General features: G+C 48.4%; 1 protein-coding gene across 2 annotated transcripts in view; it reads right to left on the bottom strand.

The window, feature by feature from the left end:
- TMEM120B (transmembrane protein 120B) overlaps positions 1–18,967 on the bottom strand; it is a 68,831-nt gene that overhangs the window by 36,188 nt on the left and 13,676 nt on the right. For both annotated transcript variants that reach the window (XR_010129438.1, XM_055358229.2), the window contains exon 2: positions 2,886–3,004. Coding sequence is in view for 1 of the 2 variants with exons in the window: in XM_055358229.2 (XP_055214204.1) it covers positions 2,886–3,004 (119 nt within the window). In the remaining variant the exon portion in view is untranslated. The remainder of the gene's footprint in view (positions 1–2,885; positions 3,005–18,967) is intronic.

The following is an 18,967-nucleotide window of genomic DNA, read 5'->3' as shown; positions in this document are numbered from 1 at the left end:
AGCAGGCATGATGTTATAGTCCCAGCACATACGCCTATGATCCCAGCACTTTGGGAGGCCAGGGCAGGAGGATCACTTGAGGCCAGGAGTTTGAGACCAGCCTGACCAACATAGCAAGACCCCGTCTCTACAAAAAATTAATTAAAGAAAACAACCAAGGCCGGGTGCAGTGGCTCAAGCCTGTAATCCCAATACGTTGGGAGGCTGAGGTGGGCCGATCGCCTGAGGTTGGGAGTTCAAGACCAGCATGACCAATATGGAGAAACCCCGTCTCTACTAAAAATACAAAATTAGCTGGGCATGGTGGTGCATGCCTGTAATCCCAGCTACTCGGGAGGCTGAGGCAGGAGAATCGCTTGAACCCGGGAGGCAGAGGTTGCAGTGAGCCAAGATCGCACCATTGCACTCCAGCCTGGGCAACAAGAGCGAAACTCTGTCTCAAAAAAAAAAAAAAAAAGGGGGGGTGTTTAAGAAAACAACCAGGGGCTAGGTGTGGTGGCTCATGCCTGTAATCCCAGCACTTTGGGAAACTGAAGTGGGCAGATCACCTGAAGTCAGGAGTTCGAGACTAGCCTGGCCAAAATGGCAAAACCCTGTCTCTACTGAAAATATAAAAATCAGCTGGGTGTGGTGGCAGCCCCCTATAATCCCAGCTACTTGGGAGGCTGAGGCAGGAGAATCACTTGAACCCGGGAGGCAGAGGTTCAGTGAGCCGAGATAGCACCACTGCATTCCAGCCTGGGTGACAGAGCGAAACTCCATCTCAAAAACAACAACAACAATAACAAAAAACAACAACCAAGCATGGTGGTACATGCATGTAGTCCTAGTATTCATGAGGCTAAGGTGGGAGGATCGCTTGAGCCCAGGAGATCAAGGCTGTGGTGAGCCGTGATTGCGCCACTGCACTCCAGCCTGGGTGACAGAGCAAGACACTATCTCAAAAAAAGTAAGGCCGGGCATGGTGGCTCACACCTGTAATCTCAGCACTTTGGGAGGCCGAGGCAGGATGATCACTTGAGGTCAGGAATTTGAGACCAGCCTGGCCAACATGGTGAAACCCTGTCTCTAGTAAAAGTACAAAAATTAGCTGGGCATGGTGGCGGGCACCTGTAATCCCAGCTACTCGGGAGGCTGAGACAGGAAGGAAAATTGCTTGAACCCGGGAGGCAGAGGTTGCAGTGAGCCCAGATTGCACCACTGCACCCCAGCCTGGGCGACAGAGCAAGACTTCATCTCTGAATGAATGAATGAAAATAATTTTAAAAAACAGAAATAAAGGAATAACCTACAGATGACCAAGAGACAGACAGAAAGGCACCTGAAAGCATAAGCAGTCAACCAATCATGGTCTGTTATTCTTTGGTAACACGGAACTCTCAAAACCAGAAAACAAGTCAGCAGACACATCTCAGAATGACAGGGGTCCTTGGTGTAAGACCCTAACTCAGGGGTCAACCTTCTAACCCAGCACTTCTCAACTGAGGACAGCTGGCAATGCCTGGAGAGATCTTGGTGGACACACCTGGGGCAGGAGTGCTACTGGCATCGGTGGGCAGAGGCCAGAGATGCAACTCACTATCCCACAGTGCACTGCACGGCCCCCACAAAGACCCATCAATAGTGCTGGGGTTCGCCATGTGCCCATCTGTGAAGCAATCACTGAGAATCTGAAGAAACTCTAGACTCTGAGTCCTGCCATTACCAAGATGTGTTTTTCCAAAGCCACATCTGGTGACGTGTTTGCACAGGGCCATCCACACTCTCTACCCCTTAGTTGCGGGCCTCCATTTCCAAAATGGCCAGCCACACTGAGAGCTATAATCAGGACCTTCCTCCAAAATTGTCCACAAGGAAAGAGTTGACCAGGAGTCCCAGATTCTAAAATGGAGGTCCAGCTAAGTGACCTGGGACAAGTCACTTGGAGCATCAGTTTCCCTGCCTGACAAGGGGGTCACAGCATCCACTGGGCCCCTTCACATACCAGGCAGGAGGGGACTTCCCAGACCTGGAGACCACGTGTCAGGAAATGAACACGATCCAGGCCTTGGGAACTGAACTAAGCTATGAGCTCAAGCACATCTCCACCAGGGATGGCAGCCTAGTGGCCACTACACCAGCAACCCCAGTGGGGAGGGCACCCCACACCCACAAAAGGACGCTGCCTGCTTACTCGTCCAGCAGGGCACCTTCCTATAACAGCACCCAACTTTCACTCGGGAAACTACTTATCTTCTTCTCCCATCACCTATGTGGCTGTCCCTCCACCTCCCAGGGCCACAGACTTAGCACACGACATGGCGCTGCCCAAGCAGCTTCTCAGTGATTGGTTCACAAATAGGCATTCAACCAATCCCAGCCAATGAGGACTGAACCCAGAATGTCGGCTGAAGTACTGGGAACGAGAAACTCTCGGCCAGGCACAGTGGCTCATGCCTGCAATCACAGCTACTCAGGAGGCTGAGGCAGGAGAATCGCTTGAACCCAGGAGACAGAGGTTGCAGTGAGCCGAAATCATGCCATGGCACTCCAGCCTGGGCAACAGAGTGAAAGACTCCATTTCAAGAAAAAAAAAAAAAAGAGAGACACTCTCCTTCAGCCAGTGTGGCACAGCCGGCAGGAAGCAAGGCTGGAGAATATAAGCCTGGCACTGCTGGTGAAGGGGACAGTCACCCTGAGAGTGACACCAATCCAGAGGAAGGCAGAATTTAGAGGGAAAAATACATGCCCCAAAACACCCTTTGACTCCTGGATCCAGTGATGCCTGAAGCAACTCCCAGTCCTGTCTTTTTCCACTGAGATTTCCATTCTCTGCTTCAGCCTGTTTTGAGTTGGACTTCTGTCCCTCAGAACCAGGGCAGCCCCCGGGCTACAGCTGCACCTACCTCTGGAGTGTAAGCTTCAAGTCCTTGAGGTGCTTCTTCTGCTTACTGATGGAACTGCTACACAGCGTCTGCAGCGCAGCCAGCTCCTCCAGCTTCTGCTTGTAGATCCTGTGCGTCTCCTGAAGAACAGGGGGCCCGGGGAAGGGTGTGTGGGAGAATGTGAACAGGTCATTTTCTTTTCTTTTCTTTTTTTTTTTGTTTTTTTGAGAGAGTCTCGCTCTGTCACCCAGGCTGGAGTGCAGTGGCATGATCTTGGCTCACTGCATCCTCCGCCTCCTGGGTTCAAGCGATTCTCCTGCCTCAGCCTCCCAAGTAGCTGGGACTACAGGTGCCCACAACTACGCCCAGCTAATTTTTTTTTTTTTTTTTTTGGTATTTTTAGTAGAGATGGGGTTTCACCATATTGGCCAGGCTGGTCTCGAACTCCTGGCCTTGTGACCTGCCCGCTTCGGCCTGCCAAAGTGCTGGGATTACAGGCGTGAGTCACCGCACCCAGCCAATAAATCACTCTTTATTTAGTGTTCACTTGGAGTTGAGTTTCTGATCCTGGCAATGAAGAGAGTTCCTGTTAGGTCAACTAAGAAAAGCACATACCCCTTTCCTTAAAGCCGCCCTCCCCACTCCAGACACAGTCACTCCAATGAATTCAATAGCTCATTCCTGAAATAACCATTCAGGGCCACAAGGCCAGGAAAAATATAAGAGACTTCGCCCCAATGCTGGGGGAACAGAAAACAGTAACTTCTTGACTTTGCCACCATCACATACCTCCACATAAATACCACCACAGGCAGGGAAACAACCCCTTATCTCTGGACTTCTAAGACAAACACCAACAATCTAGGGAAACCAACATGGGAGATGAAGACCATGACATTAAAAACAATAAGTCGGTCAGGCGCGCTGGCTCACGCCTGTAATCCCAGCACTTTGGGAGGCTGAGGCAGGTAGATCAGAGGTCAGGAGTTCAAGACCAGCCTGGCCAACATGGCAAAACCCTGTCTCTACTAAAAATGTAAAAATTAGCCAGGCGGGCGTCTGTAATCCCAACTACTTGGGAGACTGAGGCAGGAGAATCACTTGAACCCATGGGGCGGAGGTTGCAGTGAACTAAGACCACGCCACTTCACTCCAGCCTGGGCGAAAGTATGAAACTCCGTCTCAAAAAATAAAAATAAAAACAAAAACAATAAGCCACTGCTCACTTTGGCAGCACATGTACCAAAATTGGAATGATACAGACAAGGTTAACATGGGCCTTGAGGAATTAAAAAACATTGAAAAACAAAGCAACGATAAGCCAGCAAACATATTTAAAGTTTTTTTTTTGTTTTGTTTTGTTTTTAGCAGTTGGAGAGATGGATTTATTAGAGGGAGAGCAAAAGGGGATGGTCCAACAGTGAGCACAGAGGCTAAACTCCCCTGCCTGCCAAGCAAGGCACCTAGGTATGAAAGTTAAGTCATGCCGGGCACGGTGGCTCACGTCTGTAATCCCAGCACTTTGGGAGGCCAAGGCAGGCAGATAATTTGAGGTCAGGAGTTCGAGACCAGCCTGACCAAAATAGTGAAACCCTGTCTCTACTAAAAATACAAAAATTAGCCGGGCATGGTGGCGTATGCCTGTAGTCCCAGCTACTCTGGAGGCTGAGACAGGAGAATCATTTGAATCTGGGAGTCGGAGGTTGCAGTGAGCTGAGGTCATGCCACGGCACTCCAGCCTAGGTGACAGAGCAAGACTCTATCTCAAAAAAAAAAAAAAAAAAAAAAAGGAAGTTAAGTCAGTAAATAAGGAAGAGGCAAAGGCTAAGAATTAACTAGATGACAATAAAAATGACAAGTGACTAGATGACAATTAGGAGACATCCAAGAATGCTGTGAGTGAGTCACCTTGGCCCACCCACTAGGAAGATGAAAGGGTGACTCCCTCTCTCCTTCTTGGGCCCCCCAGGAAGAAAAAATCAATGCTTTTATTTTACTTAATGTTTTTATTTTAAAATAATTTCAAGTTGGGCAAGGTGGCTCATGCCTATAATCCCAGCTACTCGGGAGGCTAAGGCATGAGAATCGCTTGAACCCAGGAGGCGGAGGTTGCGGTGAGCCGAGATTATGCCACTGCACTCCAGAGTGAGACTCCATCTCAAATAAATAAATAAATAAATAAATAAATGAATAATAATAATAATAATTTCAGGCGCAGTGGCTCACGCCTGTAATCCCAGCACTTTGGGAGGCCAAGGCAGATGGATCACCTGAAGTCGGAAGTCTGAAACCAGCCTGACCAACATGGAGAAACCCCGTCTCTACTAACAACACAAAATTAGCCAGGCGTGATGGCACATGCCTGTAATCCCAGCTATTCAGGAGGCTGAATCAGGAGAATCGCTTGAACCCAGGAGGCACAGGTTGTGGTGAGCCGAGATCGCACCATTGCACTCCAGCCTGGGCAACAAGAGTGAAACTCTGTCTCAAAATAATAATAATAGTAATAATAATAATTTCAAGCTTGCAGAATTACAAAAACAATACAAAGAACTCGCCTCTGTTCTTCACCAGATTCACTAGCTGTTCCATCATGCTGTATTTGCTTTATCCCCCATATATGTGTGCCTGCCTGTGTGTTCTTTTTCTGTATCAAGCAGGCATTCGTAAACCACCGCCGCAGGCCAAGTCTGGCTACCTAATTTTGTATGCTCAGTAAGACAGAAATGGGTTTTGCAGGGTTGAAAAAAAATCACAAGAATCTTTTGTGGTGTGTGAAAATTACATAAATTGGCATTGCAGTATCCATAAATAAAGTTTTATTGGAACACAGCCACACCCACCCATTTAAATATTCCCTGTGGCTGTGCTGGGACTCTAACAGCAAAACAAGTAGTTGTGACAGAGACCATATGGCCCATAAAGCTCAAAATTTTCACTATTTGGCCTTTTACCAAAAAGATTTGCCCACTCCAGTGCTAAACCATTTGGGAGTTAGTTGCAGGCAACACACCTCTTTTCTCCTAAATAGTACAGTGTGTATCTAGTAAGAACAGCAATATTCTCTCAAATATCCATAGTACAATTATCAAATGCAACTGACCCTTAAACGACACGGGTTTCAACTGCATGTCCACTTATACACAGATTTTCTTCCACCTCTGCCACCCCTGAGACAGCAAGACCAAGCCCTCCTCTTCCTCCTCCTGCTACTCCTCAATGTGAAGACACAAAGGATGAAGACCTGTACAATGGTGCACTTCCACTTAATGAAGAGTAAATATATTTTCTCTTCCTTATGATTTTCTTAATAACACTTTCTTTTCTCCGGCTTTTTGGTTTTTTCTTTTAAGCCAGAGTCTCACTCTTGTTGCCCAGGCTGGAGTGCAGTGGCATGATCTCAAATCACTACAACCTTCACCTCCCCAGGTTCAAGCGATTCTCCTGCCTCAGCCTCCCAAGTCACTGGGATTATAGGTGCCACCATACCCAGCTAATTTTTGTATTTTTAGTAGAGATGGACGGGGTTTCACCATGTTGGCCAGGCTGGTCTGGAACTCCTGACCTCAAATGATCCTCCCACCTCGGCCTCCCAAAGTGCTGGGATTACAGGCATGAGCCACCATGCCCGGCCGAATTTAAGTTTTTAAAGAGTTCGGTCCAGTTGTCTGGAAGAATGTCCCCCAGTGGGGGTCTGCGGATGTTTCCTCATGATTTGGGGTATGCATGGGGACCAGCATGCTACTAAAAGGATGTTGTGCCCTTATTAGTGGCTCCTGCCAGGAGGGACACCGTGTCCACGATGCTAACTTTGCTTGGTAAAGGCAGCCAGGATGCCCACCCAGTTTCTGTGCTATGTAGTGTCCAACTTTCCACTGGTAATTAATAAGTTATCTGTGTGGAGAAAGGCTGTGTTTTAATCACTTTTGAATTCTTCAGTGCTAAACAGCCCTGTGTGTCCAACAAATACCTGCTGGTAATGAACCCAGACAAGGAGGACAGAGATGGAGAGATCCTGCCCAGACGATGCAACCTTGGGGAAGACGGGGCCCTGGCCTGAGAGGCTGCTGCAAGATAAGGGGCCCGCACCCCTCCTGGTGGCCTTTGGTGCTGGGTCCCGCCATGGAGAGATAAGACTAGGGCTGCAAAATCAGCTGCCAGATGCTCATCAGGCCCTCATCTGTTTCAATTAATATTTAATGTCACAAGTAAAACATGAAGACATCATCGTTGTTAAAAATTAAAACACCACAGCTATGGCTGAGGTCTGCTTTTTTTTTTTTTTTTTGAGACAGAGTCTCACTCTGTGGCCAGGCTGGAGTGCAGTGGCACAATCTCGGCTCACTGCAACCCCTGCCTCCTGGGTTCAAGCAATTCTCCTGCCTCAGCCTCCCAAGTAGCTGGGATTACAGGCGTGCGCCACCATGCCCAGCTAATTTTTGTATTTTTATATTTTTAGTAGAGTAGATTTTTAGTAGAATAGATTACAGGTGTCAGCCACTGTGCCTGGACTTTTTTTTTTTTTTTTTTTGGAGACAGGGTCTCACTCTATCACCCAGGCTAGAGTGCAGTGGCTCCACCTCAGGTCACTGTATCCTCCACCTCCCGGTTCAAGTAATTCTTGTGCCTCAGCCTCCCAAGTAGCTGGGACTACAGGCGTGCACCACCATGTCCAACTAATTTTTGTATTTTTAGTAGAGATGGGGTTTCACCATGTTGACTAGGCTGGTCTCAAACTCCTGGCCTCAAGTGATCCGCCCACTTTGGCCTCCCAAAGTGCTGGAGTTACAGATGTGAGACACTGCACCTGGCAACTTGTGCAAGTTCTGAACCACATTTTTTATTAGGAACTGCTTGCCCTCCACCCTCTCTTCCCTGGCTGGGAAATGCAACAAAGGGCTCAGTTACCTTGAAGCCAGAAATGGAAGTCACATGATGCAAATGGCAGAGGCCATTGCCCCTCCCCAACCAAACTAACCTGAGTCCCAATGCAACCTCATGGGACAGAGCTTCCCAACTGTGACTTTTTTTTTTTTTTTTGAGACAGAGTCTTGCTCTGTCACCCATGCTGGAGTGCAGTGGCACAATCTCAGCTTATTGCAACCTCCGCCTCCTAGGTTCAAGTGATTCTCCTGCCTCAGCCTCCTGAGTAGCTGAGATTAAGGGTGCATGCAACCACACCCAGCTAATTTTTGTATTTTTAGTAGAAATAGGGTTTCATCATGTTGGCCAGGCTGGTATCAAACTCATGACCTTGGGTAATCCGCCCACCTCAGCCTCCCAAAGTCTGGGTTTACAGACGTGAGCCACCATGTCCCGTCCACTGTGATGGTTTTAAAACATGGCCACCTATTCTTTATTATGCCTCACATAGAAAGGCAGTGCCTCTGTTCTCTCCCCTTAAATCTAGGTAGGCTTGTGACTAGTCTGACAATAGAATATGGCAGAATTGACACTACATAACTTCTGAGAAAAAGTCACGGAAGGCCCTCTGGCTTCCACCTAAGTTCCTGGAGCAACTAAGGAAGTGGAACTAGTTGCTCTTGGAGCAAAAAGTCCAGCTATCCTGAGGCAACCATGCTATATAGAAGCTTTAACCACAGAGAGAAGTCCCAGGTAGTCACTCCAATCAGTAGCCCCAACTAAGACAAATCTCCTTGTCAGTCCCGCATAGGTTCCAGACACGTATGTAAAGAAACGTCCAGGCCAGGCGCAGTGGCTCGCACCTGTAATCCCGACACTTTGGGAGGCCAAAGTGGGCAGATCACCTGAGGTCAGGAGTTTGAGACCAGCCTTGCCAACATGGTGAAACCTCATCTCTACTAAAATTACAAAAATTAGTGTGGTGGTGCATGCCTGTAATCCCAGCTACTCCAGAGGCTGAGGCAGGAGGATTGCTTGAACCCGGGAGGTGGAGGTTGCAGTGTGCTGAGAGCGTGCCACTGCGCTCCAGCGTGGTCAACAGAGGGAGACTCTGTCTCAAAAAGAAAAAGAAGGCTGGGTGTGGTGGCTCACACCTGTAATCCCAGCACTTTGGGAGGCCAAGGCAGGCCGATCACCTGAGGTCAAGAGTTCGAGACCGGCCGGGCGTGGTGGCTCACGCCTGTAATCCCAGCACTTTGGGAGGCCAAGGTGGGCAGATCACAAGGTCAGGAGATTGAGACCATCCTGGCTAACACGGTAAAACCCCGTCTCTACTAAAAATACAAAAAAAAAAACCCCAAACAATTAGCCAGGCATGGTGGCAGGAGGCTGAGGCAGGAGAATGGAGTGAACCCGGGAGGCAGAGGTTGCAGTGAGCTGAGACCACGCCACTGCACTCCAGCCTGGGCCACAGAGCGAGAGGCCGTCTTAAAAATAAATAAATAAAATGTGCAACAGTAACTTGATGCCTCATCCAGAAATGTTACTGAAGCTAGGTAAGTTTCCATTTAGAGAAAATGTATCTAGTAACTCACCACCCTGCAAGTTTGATGTTACTATGTAGTTTTTCTTCTTGAGTGAAAGTCCTTAGGTAGTAAAACTTTTATAGATTATTGTTTAAAATCTGGTAATATGGCCAGGCGCACTGTAATCCCAACACTTTGGGAGGCCGATGCAGGTGGATCACGAGGTCAGGGGTTCGAGACCAGCCTGACTAACACGGTGAAACCCCCGCCTCTACTAAAAATATAAAAATTAGCCGGGTGTGGTGGTATGCGCCTGTAATCCCAGCTACTCAGGGGACTGAGGCAGAAGACTCACTTGAACCCAGGAGGCGGAGGTTGCAGTGAGCCGAGAATGCGCCACTGCACTCCAGCCTGGGTGACAGAGTGAGACTTGGTCTCAAAAAAAAAAAAAAGGCCAGGCACGGTGGCTCATGCCTGTAATCCCAGCATTTTGGGAGGCCAAGGCAGGCGGATCACAAAGTCAACAGATCGAGGCCATCCTGGCCAACATGGTGAAACCCTATCTCTACTAAAAATACAAAAATTAGCTGCCCATGATGGTGTGCGCCTGTAGTCCCAGCTACTCGGGAGGCTGAGGCAGGAGAATTGCTTGATCCCAGGACGCGGAGGTTGCAGTGAGCCGAGATCGTGCCACTGCACTCCAGCCTGGCGACAGAGCAAGACTCTGTCTCAAAAAAAAAAAAAAAATCTGGTAATATGGTATTTATTTGTAATTATGCTTGCAACTTTATTTAAATCTATTCTCTTTAATGTTTGTTTTTATACAGATATGACTTCATAAAATAACTAGTATAAATTGGTAATAAGCAGTTTCTGCTGCTGGTCTGTCACTGAATGCCTTGTTTTCACTAAGTTGGGAGGTTTTGTTTCTGGGTTTTTTTGTTTTTTGTTTTTTGTTTTTTTTTTTTGAGACAGAGTCTTGCTCTGTTGCCCAGGCTAGAGTGCACTGGCGTGATCATGGATCACTGCAATCTCTGCCTCCTGGGTTCAAGTGATTCTCCTGCCTCAGCCTCCCAAGTAGCTGGGACTACAGGCGCATGCCACCACACCCAGCTAATTTTTTGTATTTTACTGCTCCTTGAAGAGCAGGGCTAACCCATGGGCAGCATGTCCAGAATAGCCTGGGTGAAGTTATGTACATATATATTAAATATTAATGTCCTTTTTTTTTCTTTTTTTGAGATGTAGTTTTGCTCTTGTCGCCCAGGCTGGAGTGCAATGGCACTATCTCAGCTCACTGCAACCTCCACCTCCCAGGTTCAAGTGATTCTCCTGCCTCAGCCTCCAAAGTACCTGGGATTACAGGCACCTGCTATCACGCCCCGCTAATTTTTGTATTTTTAGTAGAGACGGGTTTTGCCATGTTGGCCAGGCTGGTTTCAAACTCCTGACCTCAGGTGATCCACCCATCTCAGCCTCGCAAAGTGCTGTGATTACAGGTGTGAGCCACCGTGCCCAGCCTGTCCATTTTTTAAAAGAAGTAAAAATAAAACTTATTTTGCAAACTAAAAAAACAAAGAAAAAGAAACTTTCATGGCCAGGCGTGGTGGCTCACGCCTGTAATCCCAGCACTTTGGGAGGCCAAGGTGGTGGATCATCTGAGGTCGGGAGTTCGAGACCAACCTGACCAACATGGAGAAACCCCATCTCTACTAAAAGTACAAAATTAGCCAGGCGTGGTGGTTCATGCCTGTAATGCCAGCTACTCAGTAGGCTGAGGCAGGAGAATTGCTTGAACCTGGGAGGCAGAGGTTGCAGTGAGCCAAGATCACGCCATTGCACTCCAGCCTAGGCAACAAGAGCAAAACTCCATCTCAAAAAAAAGAAAAAGAAAGAAACCTCCAGAAGATTCCAGCCCCAGCCATGTGAGTTACCCCTCGCCACTCAAGTTTTCCCAGAAAAGGCACCAGACATCATAGAGCACAGTCAGGCCTCCCTCTATGCCCTGTCTATATTCCTGACCCACAGAATCCATGAGCATCAGGCAGCAGTTGTTTTATGCACCGTAGATAAAAAACACCACTCACCCTGGGCCACGCCGCCCTCTGGACTGTCATGTGACAAAGAAACTACTTAATTCCAGGCATTTTACTTTCAGATCTCTTTGTGACAGCAGTGTAGCTTATACCCTGAACACATCCTTTGGGTTTTTTAAAAGTATATTAACAGTATCAGAATATACATTAGATTCCATAACTTGCTTTTCTCACTCAATAATATGTCTTGGAGATCTACACACGTAACAATATATGGGGCCAGGTGCAGTGGCTCACACCTGTAATCCTAGCACTTTGGGAGGCCGAGGTGGGCAGATCACTTGAGGTCAGGAGTTCGAGACCAGCCTGGCCTACATGGTGAAACTCCATCTCTACTAAAAATACAAACATTAGCCAGGCATAATGGTGCACACCTGTAATCCCAGTTACTTGGGAGGCTGAGGCATGAGAGTTGCTTGAACCCAAGGCAGAGGCTGCAGTGAGCCGAGGTCACACCACTGCACTCCAGCCTGGGCAACAGAGTGAGACTCTGTCTCAAAAAAAAGGCCAGGCACGGTGGCTCACGCCTATAATCCCAGCACTTTGGGAGGCCGAGGCGGGCGGATCATGAGGTCAGGAGATCAAAACCATCCTAGCTAACATGGTGAAACCCCTTCTTTACTAAAAATACAAAAAATTAGCCAGGCGTGGTGGCGGGCGCCTGTAGTCCCAGCTACTCAGGAGGCTGAGGCAGGAGAATGGTGTGAACCCAGGAGGCGGAGCTTGCAGTGAGCCGAGATCATGCCAGGGCACTCCAGCCTGGGCAACAGAGCGAGACTCTCTCTCTCAAAAAAAAAAAAAAAAAAGAATATATGGATACACTCCACTCTTTAGTGCTATGCATATTTTGTGCTACAGATACACTCTAGTTTCTTTAGTCCTTCCCCTATTGCTGGATATTTATGTTGCTTCCTGTGTCTGACTGTTACCAACAATGCAAAAGAATAGTATCCTTGCACGGCCTCTCTGGGCACACAGGCAAGTATGTCTCTAGAGAAGATTTCTCTGGGGAAGAGAGGTAAAATTGCAGGTCAGAGGGTACAGGCTTGTTATTAGATTTTTTTTTTTTTTTTTTTTTTTTTTGAGACAGTCTCCCTCTGTTGCCCAGGCTGGAGTGCAGTGGCGTGACCTCGGCTCACTGCAACCTCCGCCTCCCAGGTTCAAGCGATTCTCCTGCCTCAGCCTCCCAAGTAGCTGGGACTACAGGCACGTGCCACCACGCCCGGCTAATTTTTTGTATTTTTAGTAGAGACAGGGTTTCACCATGTTAACCAGGATGGTCTCGATCTCCTGACTTTGTGATCCACCTGCCTCGGCCTCCCAAAGTGCTGGGATTACAGGCGTGAGCCACCGCGTCCAGCCTTGTTATTAGATTTAGTAAGTTTTGGCAAACTGCCCTTCAGAGTAGCTATACCAATTTATAGTCCCACCCACAGCATGTAACAGCTGTCCACATCTGAGCAACACTCCATGCTATAAACATTTAATTTTTTTCAGGTACTTTTCCAATGTTCCACTGGTGATGGTGACTGGATAAGAAGGGTTAATCCGTGGGCCTTCCCACAATTTTGTCCCCTGATACACGAGGTCATTCCTGCTCCCCTGCAATTCTCTCACTCTGTCATTGGCCAGAGTCATTTCAGGGGTGAAGGGGAGGGATCCCTCACTGGAGGTCACACACACCTAGTCCACCCCCAGCCTTAGCTCTAGGCTCAGGATTTGCCAGCCACGAGGAGGACAACATGGAGGGAGGGGAGCCACAAACAAGGACCTTAGTGTGACACATTCTCCACCCCCAAGGCATTCTGCGCCCACGCCCAGTCTTCGTGGATTCTGCCCTTGTGCCAGCCTCACAAGCAGTGGGAAAGGTCATCAATTCATTTCTTGTATCCTTACTTTTTTCCAGACTCTTTCTTTCCTTTTGAGATGGAGTCTCACGCTCTGCTGCCCAGGCTGGAGTGCAGTGGCCTGATCTCTGCTCACTGCAACCTCTGCCTTTTGGGTTCAAGAGATTCTACTGCTTCAGCCTCCTGAGTAGCTGGGACTACAGGCGCCCGCCACCACGCCCAGCTAATTTTTGTATTTTTAGTAGAGACGGCGTTTCACCGTGTTAGCCAGGCTGGTCTCAAACTCCTGACCTCAGGTGATCCGCCTGCCTCAGCCTCCCAAAGTACTGGGATTACAGGCATGAACCTCTCTTTCATTTTTCAATTGTGGTAAAATATACATAACTTTTAACCATTTGTAAATGTTTTAAATTGTGATAAAATACACAAAAAATTTACCATCTTAATCATTTTAATTGTACAATGCGATGGCATTACACTCATACTGTGGTACAGTCATGTGTCGCTTAAGAAACAGGATCGTTCTAAGAAATGCATTATTAGGCGATGTCGTCATTACGCAAACATTAGAGTACACCTACAGAAACCTGGATGGTATAGACTATTGCTCCTGGGCTACAAACCTACACAGCATGCTACCGTACTCAATACTGTAGCAAACTGTAACACAGTGGTAAGTATTCATGTATCTAAATGTATCTAAACAGGGCCTAGGGCAGATCACTTGAGGCCAGGAGTTTGAAACCAGCCTGGCCAGTATGGCAAAACCCCTTCTCTGCTAAAAATACTACAAAAATTAGCCAGGCATGGTGGCACCCGCCTGTAATCTCAGCTACTCAGGAGGCTGAGGCAGGAGAATCGCTTGAGCTGGGGAGGCACACGTTGCAGTGAGCCTAGATCACACCACTGCACTCCAGCCTGGGCGACAAAGCAAGACTATGCCTGAAAAAAATAAAATAAATAAATAAATGTATCTAAACACAGAAAAAGGTACAGTAAAAATATAGCGTCATAATCTCATGGGACCACTGTCTTTGACAGACACATCAGTATGCAATGTGTGACTATACCACAATCCATTTCCAGAACTTCTTCATCATGCCAAACAGAAACTACGAACCCATCAAATAATTCCCCATTTCACCTTCCCCTCAGCCCCTGGCAATCACTATTCTGTCTTCTGTCTCTATGAATTTGACTACTCTAGGTACCGTCTGTAAGTGGAATCATACAGTATGTGTCTTTTTTTTTTTTGAGACAGAGTTTCGCTCTTGTTACCCAGACTGGAGTGCAGTGGCGCAATCTCGGCTCACCGAAACCTCCACCTCCTGGGTTCAAGTGATTCTCCTGCCTCAGCCTCCCGAGTAGCTGGGATTACAGGCATGTGCCACCATGCCCAGCTAATTTTTGTATTTTTAGTAGAGATGGCGTTTCTCCATGTTGGTCAGGCTGGTCTCGAACTCCCAACCTCAGGTGATCCACCCGCCTCAGCCTCCCAAACTGCTAGGATTACAACTGTGAGCCACCGCGCCCGGTTTTTTTTTTTTTTTTTGACTGTGTCTCGCTCTGTCGCCAGGCTGGAGTGCAGTGGAGTGATCTCGGCTCAGTGAAACCTCCGCCTCCTGGATTCAAGTGATTCTCCTGTCTCAGCCTTCCAAGTAGTTGGGGCTACAGGCATGCAGTATCATGCCCAGCTAATTTTTGTATTTTTTTTTTTAGTAGAGAAGGGGTTTCACCATGTTGGCCAAGATGGTCTCGATCTGACCTCATGATCTGCCCGCCTCTGCCTCCTAAAGTGCTGAGATTACAGGTGTGAGCCACCGTGCCCAGACCAGTATGTGTCCTTTAATGACTGGCTTATTTATCACTTAGCATAATGTGCTCCAGGCTCACCCATATCATGGCATGTATCAGAATTTCTTTTTTTTTTTTTTTTTTTTTTTGAGATGGAGTCTCACTCTGTTGCCAGGCTGGAGTGCAGCGGCCCAATCCTTGCTCACTGCAACCTCCGCTTCCTGGGTTCCAGTGATTCTCCTTCCTCAGCCTCTTGAGTAGCTGGGATTACAGGCGCCTGCTACCACGCCCAGCTAATTTTTGTATTTTTAGTAGAGACAGGGTTTCAGCATGTTGGCCAGGATGGTATCGATCTCCTGACCTCATGATCTGCCCACCTCAGCCTCCCAAAGTGCTGGGATTACAGGCGTGAGCCACTGCGCCTGGCCAGAATTTCCTTCCTTTTTAAGGCTAGTAGTCCACTGTATGGACGAGTCACATTTTATTTATCCACGCCTCCACTGATGGATGGAAGATGGGTTGCTTCCATCTTTTGGCTATTGTGAATAGTGCTGCTGTGAGCATGGGTGTACAAATATCTTTCTGAAACCCCGCTTTCAATATTTTAAAAGACGGGATCGCTCTCTGTCGCCCAGGCTGCGGTGCAGTGGCACAATCATGGCTCACTGCAGCCTCTAACTCCTGGGCTCAAGCGATCCTCCCACCTCAGCCTCCCGAGTAGCTAGAACTACAGGCATGTGCCACCCTGTCAGCTTTTTTTTTTTTTTCTTGTAGAGATGGTCTCACTATGTTGCCCAGGCTGATCTCCAACTCCTGGGCTGACGCTATTCTCCCACTTCAGCCTCCCAAAGTACTGGGATTACAGGTGTGAGCCACCACATCCCACCTGCTTTCAATTGTTTTAGGTATATACCCCAGAAGTGGAATTGCTGGACCATATGGTAATTCTATGTTTAATTTTTTGAGGAACTGCCATACTGTTTTCTATGCAGCTGTCTTGATGCACTGCGCATGGGGCATTTCTGCCAGGTGGACGAGATACAATCCCAGTCTTCCCTTGGAGTCCCTGGCTACTCTTTGCACATCAGGGTGTCTCCAGCAGGCCCTCAGTTGGACCTGTGCTTTGAGATGCTTTTTCTGGGAGCAGAGGGTGAGCCAACGGAGGCACTGCAAGCCTCCAAGCAACCTTGGCCCTGTGGCCTCGAATGGAACCAGCTGGCCAGATGGAGGCTTTCTGTTGTTTTTGCCAGGCAGCCATTCCCCTTCTGGTTAACATCCCCATAGTTTCTTTGGGTACCCATCCCTCTGCCACACTCAGTCCATGAAATGTGGCTAGAAGCAGGGTTAGGCCTGGCCACAGGCTCCAGGAGAGAGCACATGGCCCAGGCCTGGCCAGTCAGAACATCGGCCTCCCAACCCAGCAGGTAATTCAGGGATGGGCATCTGGAACCAGCAAAACTCAGTAGAAGAGCATTTATGAGAACTGCTGAGAAAGAGAAACTCTTCTCTCCCTAGTTCTGAAGGTAGCAAGATGGGGACCCAGAGCTCATAGGGCTGTCTTGCCAGTCTCTGGAGGACCCAGCCTGAGAATGAACCCAGTTTGGGAAAACAGGGCAGAGAGGCAGATGAAAGTGGAGCCCTAATGATTGCATCTGAGCTCCTGGAACTGCTTACACCTGAAGGTAGCACGCTTCTGACTTCCTAATTACATAAGTAAACACATTCTGTGCTGTTCTGTTTTACCTTCCCAGTTGGGGCTGAGTGTCTCCATTTCAGAAGTGAGTGTCGGCTGGGCGCGGTGGCTCATGCCTGTAATCCCAGCACTTTGGGAGGCCGAGGTGGGCGGATCATCTGAGGTCAGGGGTTCGACACAAGCCTGGCCAACATGGTGAAACCCATTCTTTTTTTTTTTTTTTTTTTTGAGACGGAGTCTTGCTCTGTCGCCCAGGCTGGAGTGCAGTGGCGCAATCTCGGCTCACTGCGAGCTCCACCTCCCGGGTTCACGCCATTCTCCTGCCTCAGCCTCCCAAGTAGCTGGGACCACAGGCGCCCACCACCATGCCCGGCTAATTTTTTGTATTTTTAGTAGAGATGGGGTTTCACTGTGTTAGCCAGGATGGTCTCAATCTCCTGACCTCATGATCCGCCCACCTCTGCCTCCCAAAGTGCTGGCATTACAGGCGTGAGCCACTGTGCCCGGCCTGTGAAACCCATTCCCTACTAAAAATACAAAAATTCGCCAGGCGTCGTGGCAGGCACCTGCAATCCCAGCTATTTGGGAGGCTGAGGCCGGAGAATCACTTGAACCCGGAAGGCAGAGGGCGCAGTGAACCGAGATCACATCACTGCACTCTAGCCTGGGCGACAGAGTGAGACTCTGTCTTAGAGGGGGGAAAAAAAAGTGAGTGTCAAAAATCAGATTAATATGGCAAAGAACAGAACTTTCCTTCTGAGCAAAGTTAACCACACTTAGTTAAGAAAAGAAGCTCTGAACCTTGGACTCATTGTTACCAATCTCTCTTTTTTTTTTTTTTTTTTTGAGATGGAGTGTCGCTCTGTCGCCCAGGCTGGCGTGCAGTGGCGCGATCTTGGCTCACTGCAAGCTCCACCTCCCAGATTCACGCCATTCTCCTGCCTCAGCCTCCCGAGTAGCTGGGACTACAGGCGCCTGCCACCACGCCTGGCTAATTTTTTGTATTTTTTAGTAAAGACAGGGTTTCACTGTGTTAGCCAGGATGGTCTCGATCTCCTGACCTCGTGATCCGCCCGCCTCGGCCTCCCAAAGTGCTGGGATTACAGGCGTGAGCCACCGCACCAGGCCAATGTTACGAATCTCTTAACCAGGGCACTGTCTTTTTTTTTTTTGAGACAGGGTCTCTCTCTGTCATGCGGGCTGGAAGGGCAGTGGTGCAATCACAGCTCACCACAGCCTCAACTTCCCCAGCTCAAGTGATCCTCCTGCCTCAGCCTCCCGAGAAGCTGGAACCATGGGCACGCACAACCATGCCTGGCTCATTTTTTATTTTTTTGCAGAGACGGGGTCTCATTATGCTGCCCAGGCTGGTCTCAAACTTCTGGGTTCAAGCAATCCTCTTGCCTTGGCCTCCCAAAGTGCTGCGATGACAGGCATGAGCCATGGCCCCTGGATGTCATCCTAAAGATGTGAAAAACCAGGGACTTGGAGGCTGCTTGAATGATTCCTTCATCAAGCCAGGAACTAAGCAGCACCCCTAAAAATGCATATCTCTGAACACCCACATTGGGTGTTTTTCTACCAAACGGAGAAACTAAAGCATTTTAAAATTATTTGTATGTATCTATTTATTTTGAGACCGGGTTATGAAACTGACTAATTTTTGCATTTGTAGTAGAGATGGGTGTTTGCCATGTTGCCCAGGCTGATCCTGCCTTAGCCTCCCAAAGTGCTGGGATTACAGGCGCGAGCCACCGTGCCCAGCCTGAAGCTTTTTTTTTTTTTTTTTTTTTTTTTTTGAGACAGAGTCTCACTCTGTTGCCCAGGCTGAAGTGCAATGGCAAGACCTCAGTTCACTGCAACCTCCATCTCCTGGGTTCAAGCAATTCTCCCTGCCTCCGCCTCCCAAGTAGCTGGGATTACAGGCACGTACCACCATGTCTGGCTAATTTTTTTAGTAGAGACAGAGTTTCACCATGTTGGTCAGGTTGGTCTCAAACTCCTGACCTCAGGCGATCCACCTACCTTGGCCTTCCCAAGTGCTGGGATTATAGGCATGAATGAGCCCCTGAACCTGGCCTGAAGCATTATTATTATTATTTTTTTTTTGAGACAGAGTCTCGCTCTGTCACCCAGGCTGGAGTGCAGTGGCACAATCTCGGCTCACTGCAAGCTCCGCCTCCCAGGTTCATGCCTTTCTCCTGCCTCAGCCTCCCGAGTAGCTGGGACTACAGGTGCCCGCCACCATGCCCGGCTAATTTTTTCTATTTTTAGTAGAGACGCG

This window comes from Gorilla gorilla, chromosome 10 (assembly GCF_029281585.2).
Source record: "Gorilla gorilla gorilla isolate KB3781 chromosome 10, NHGRI_mGorGor1-v2.1_pri, whole genome shotgun sequence".
Lineage (NCBI taxonomy): Eukaryota > Metazoa > Chordata > Mammalia > Primates > Hominidae > Gorilla > Gorilla gorilla.
The sequence above is the reverse complement of the archived record's forward strand: the minus strand, read 5'-3'. Positions and strand labels throughout refer to the sequence as shown.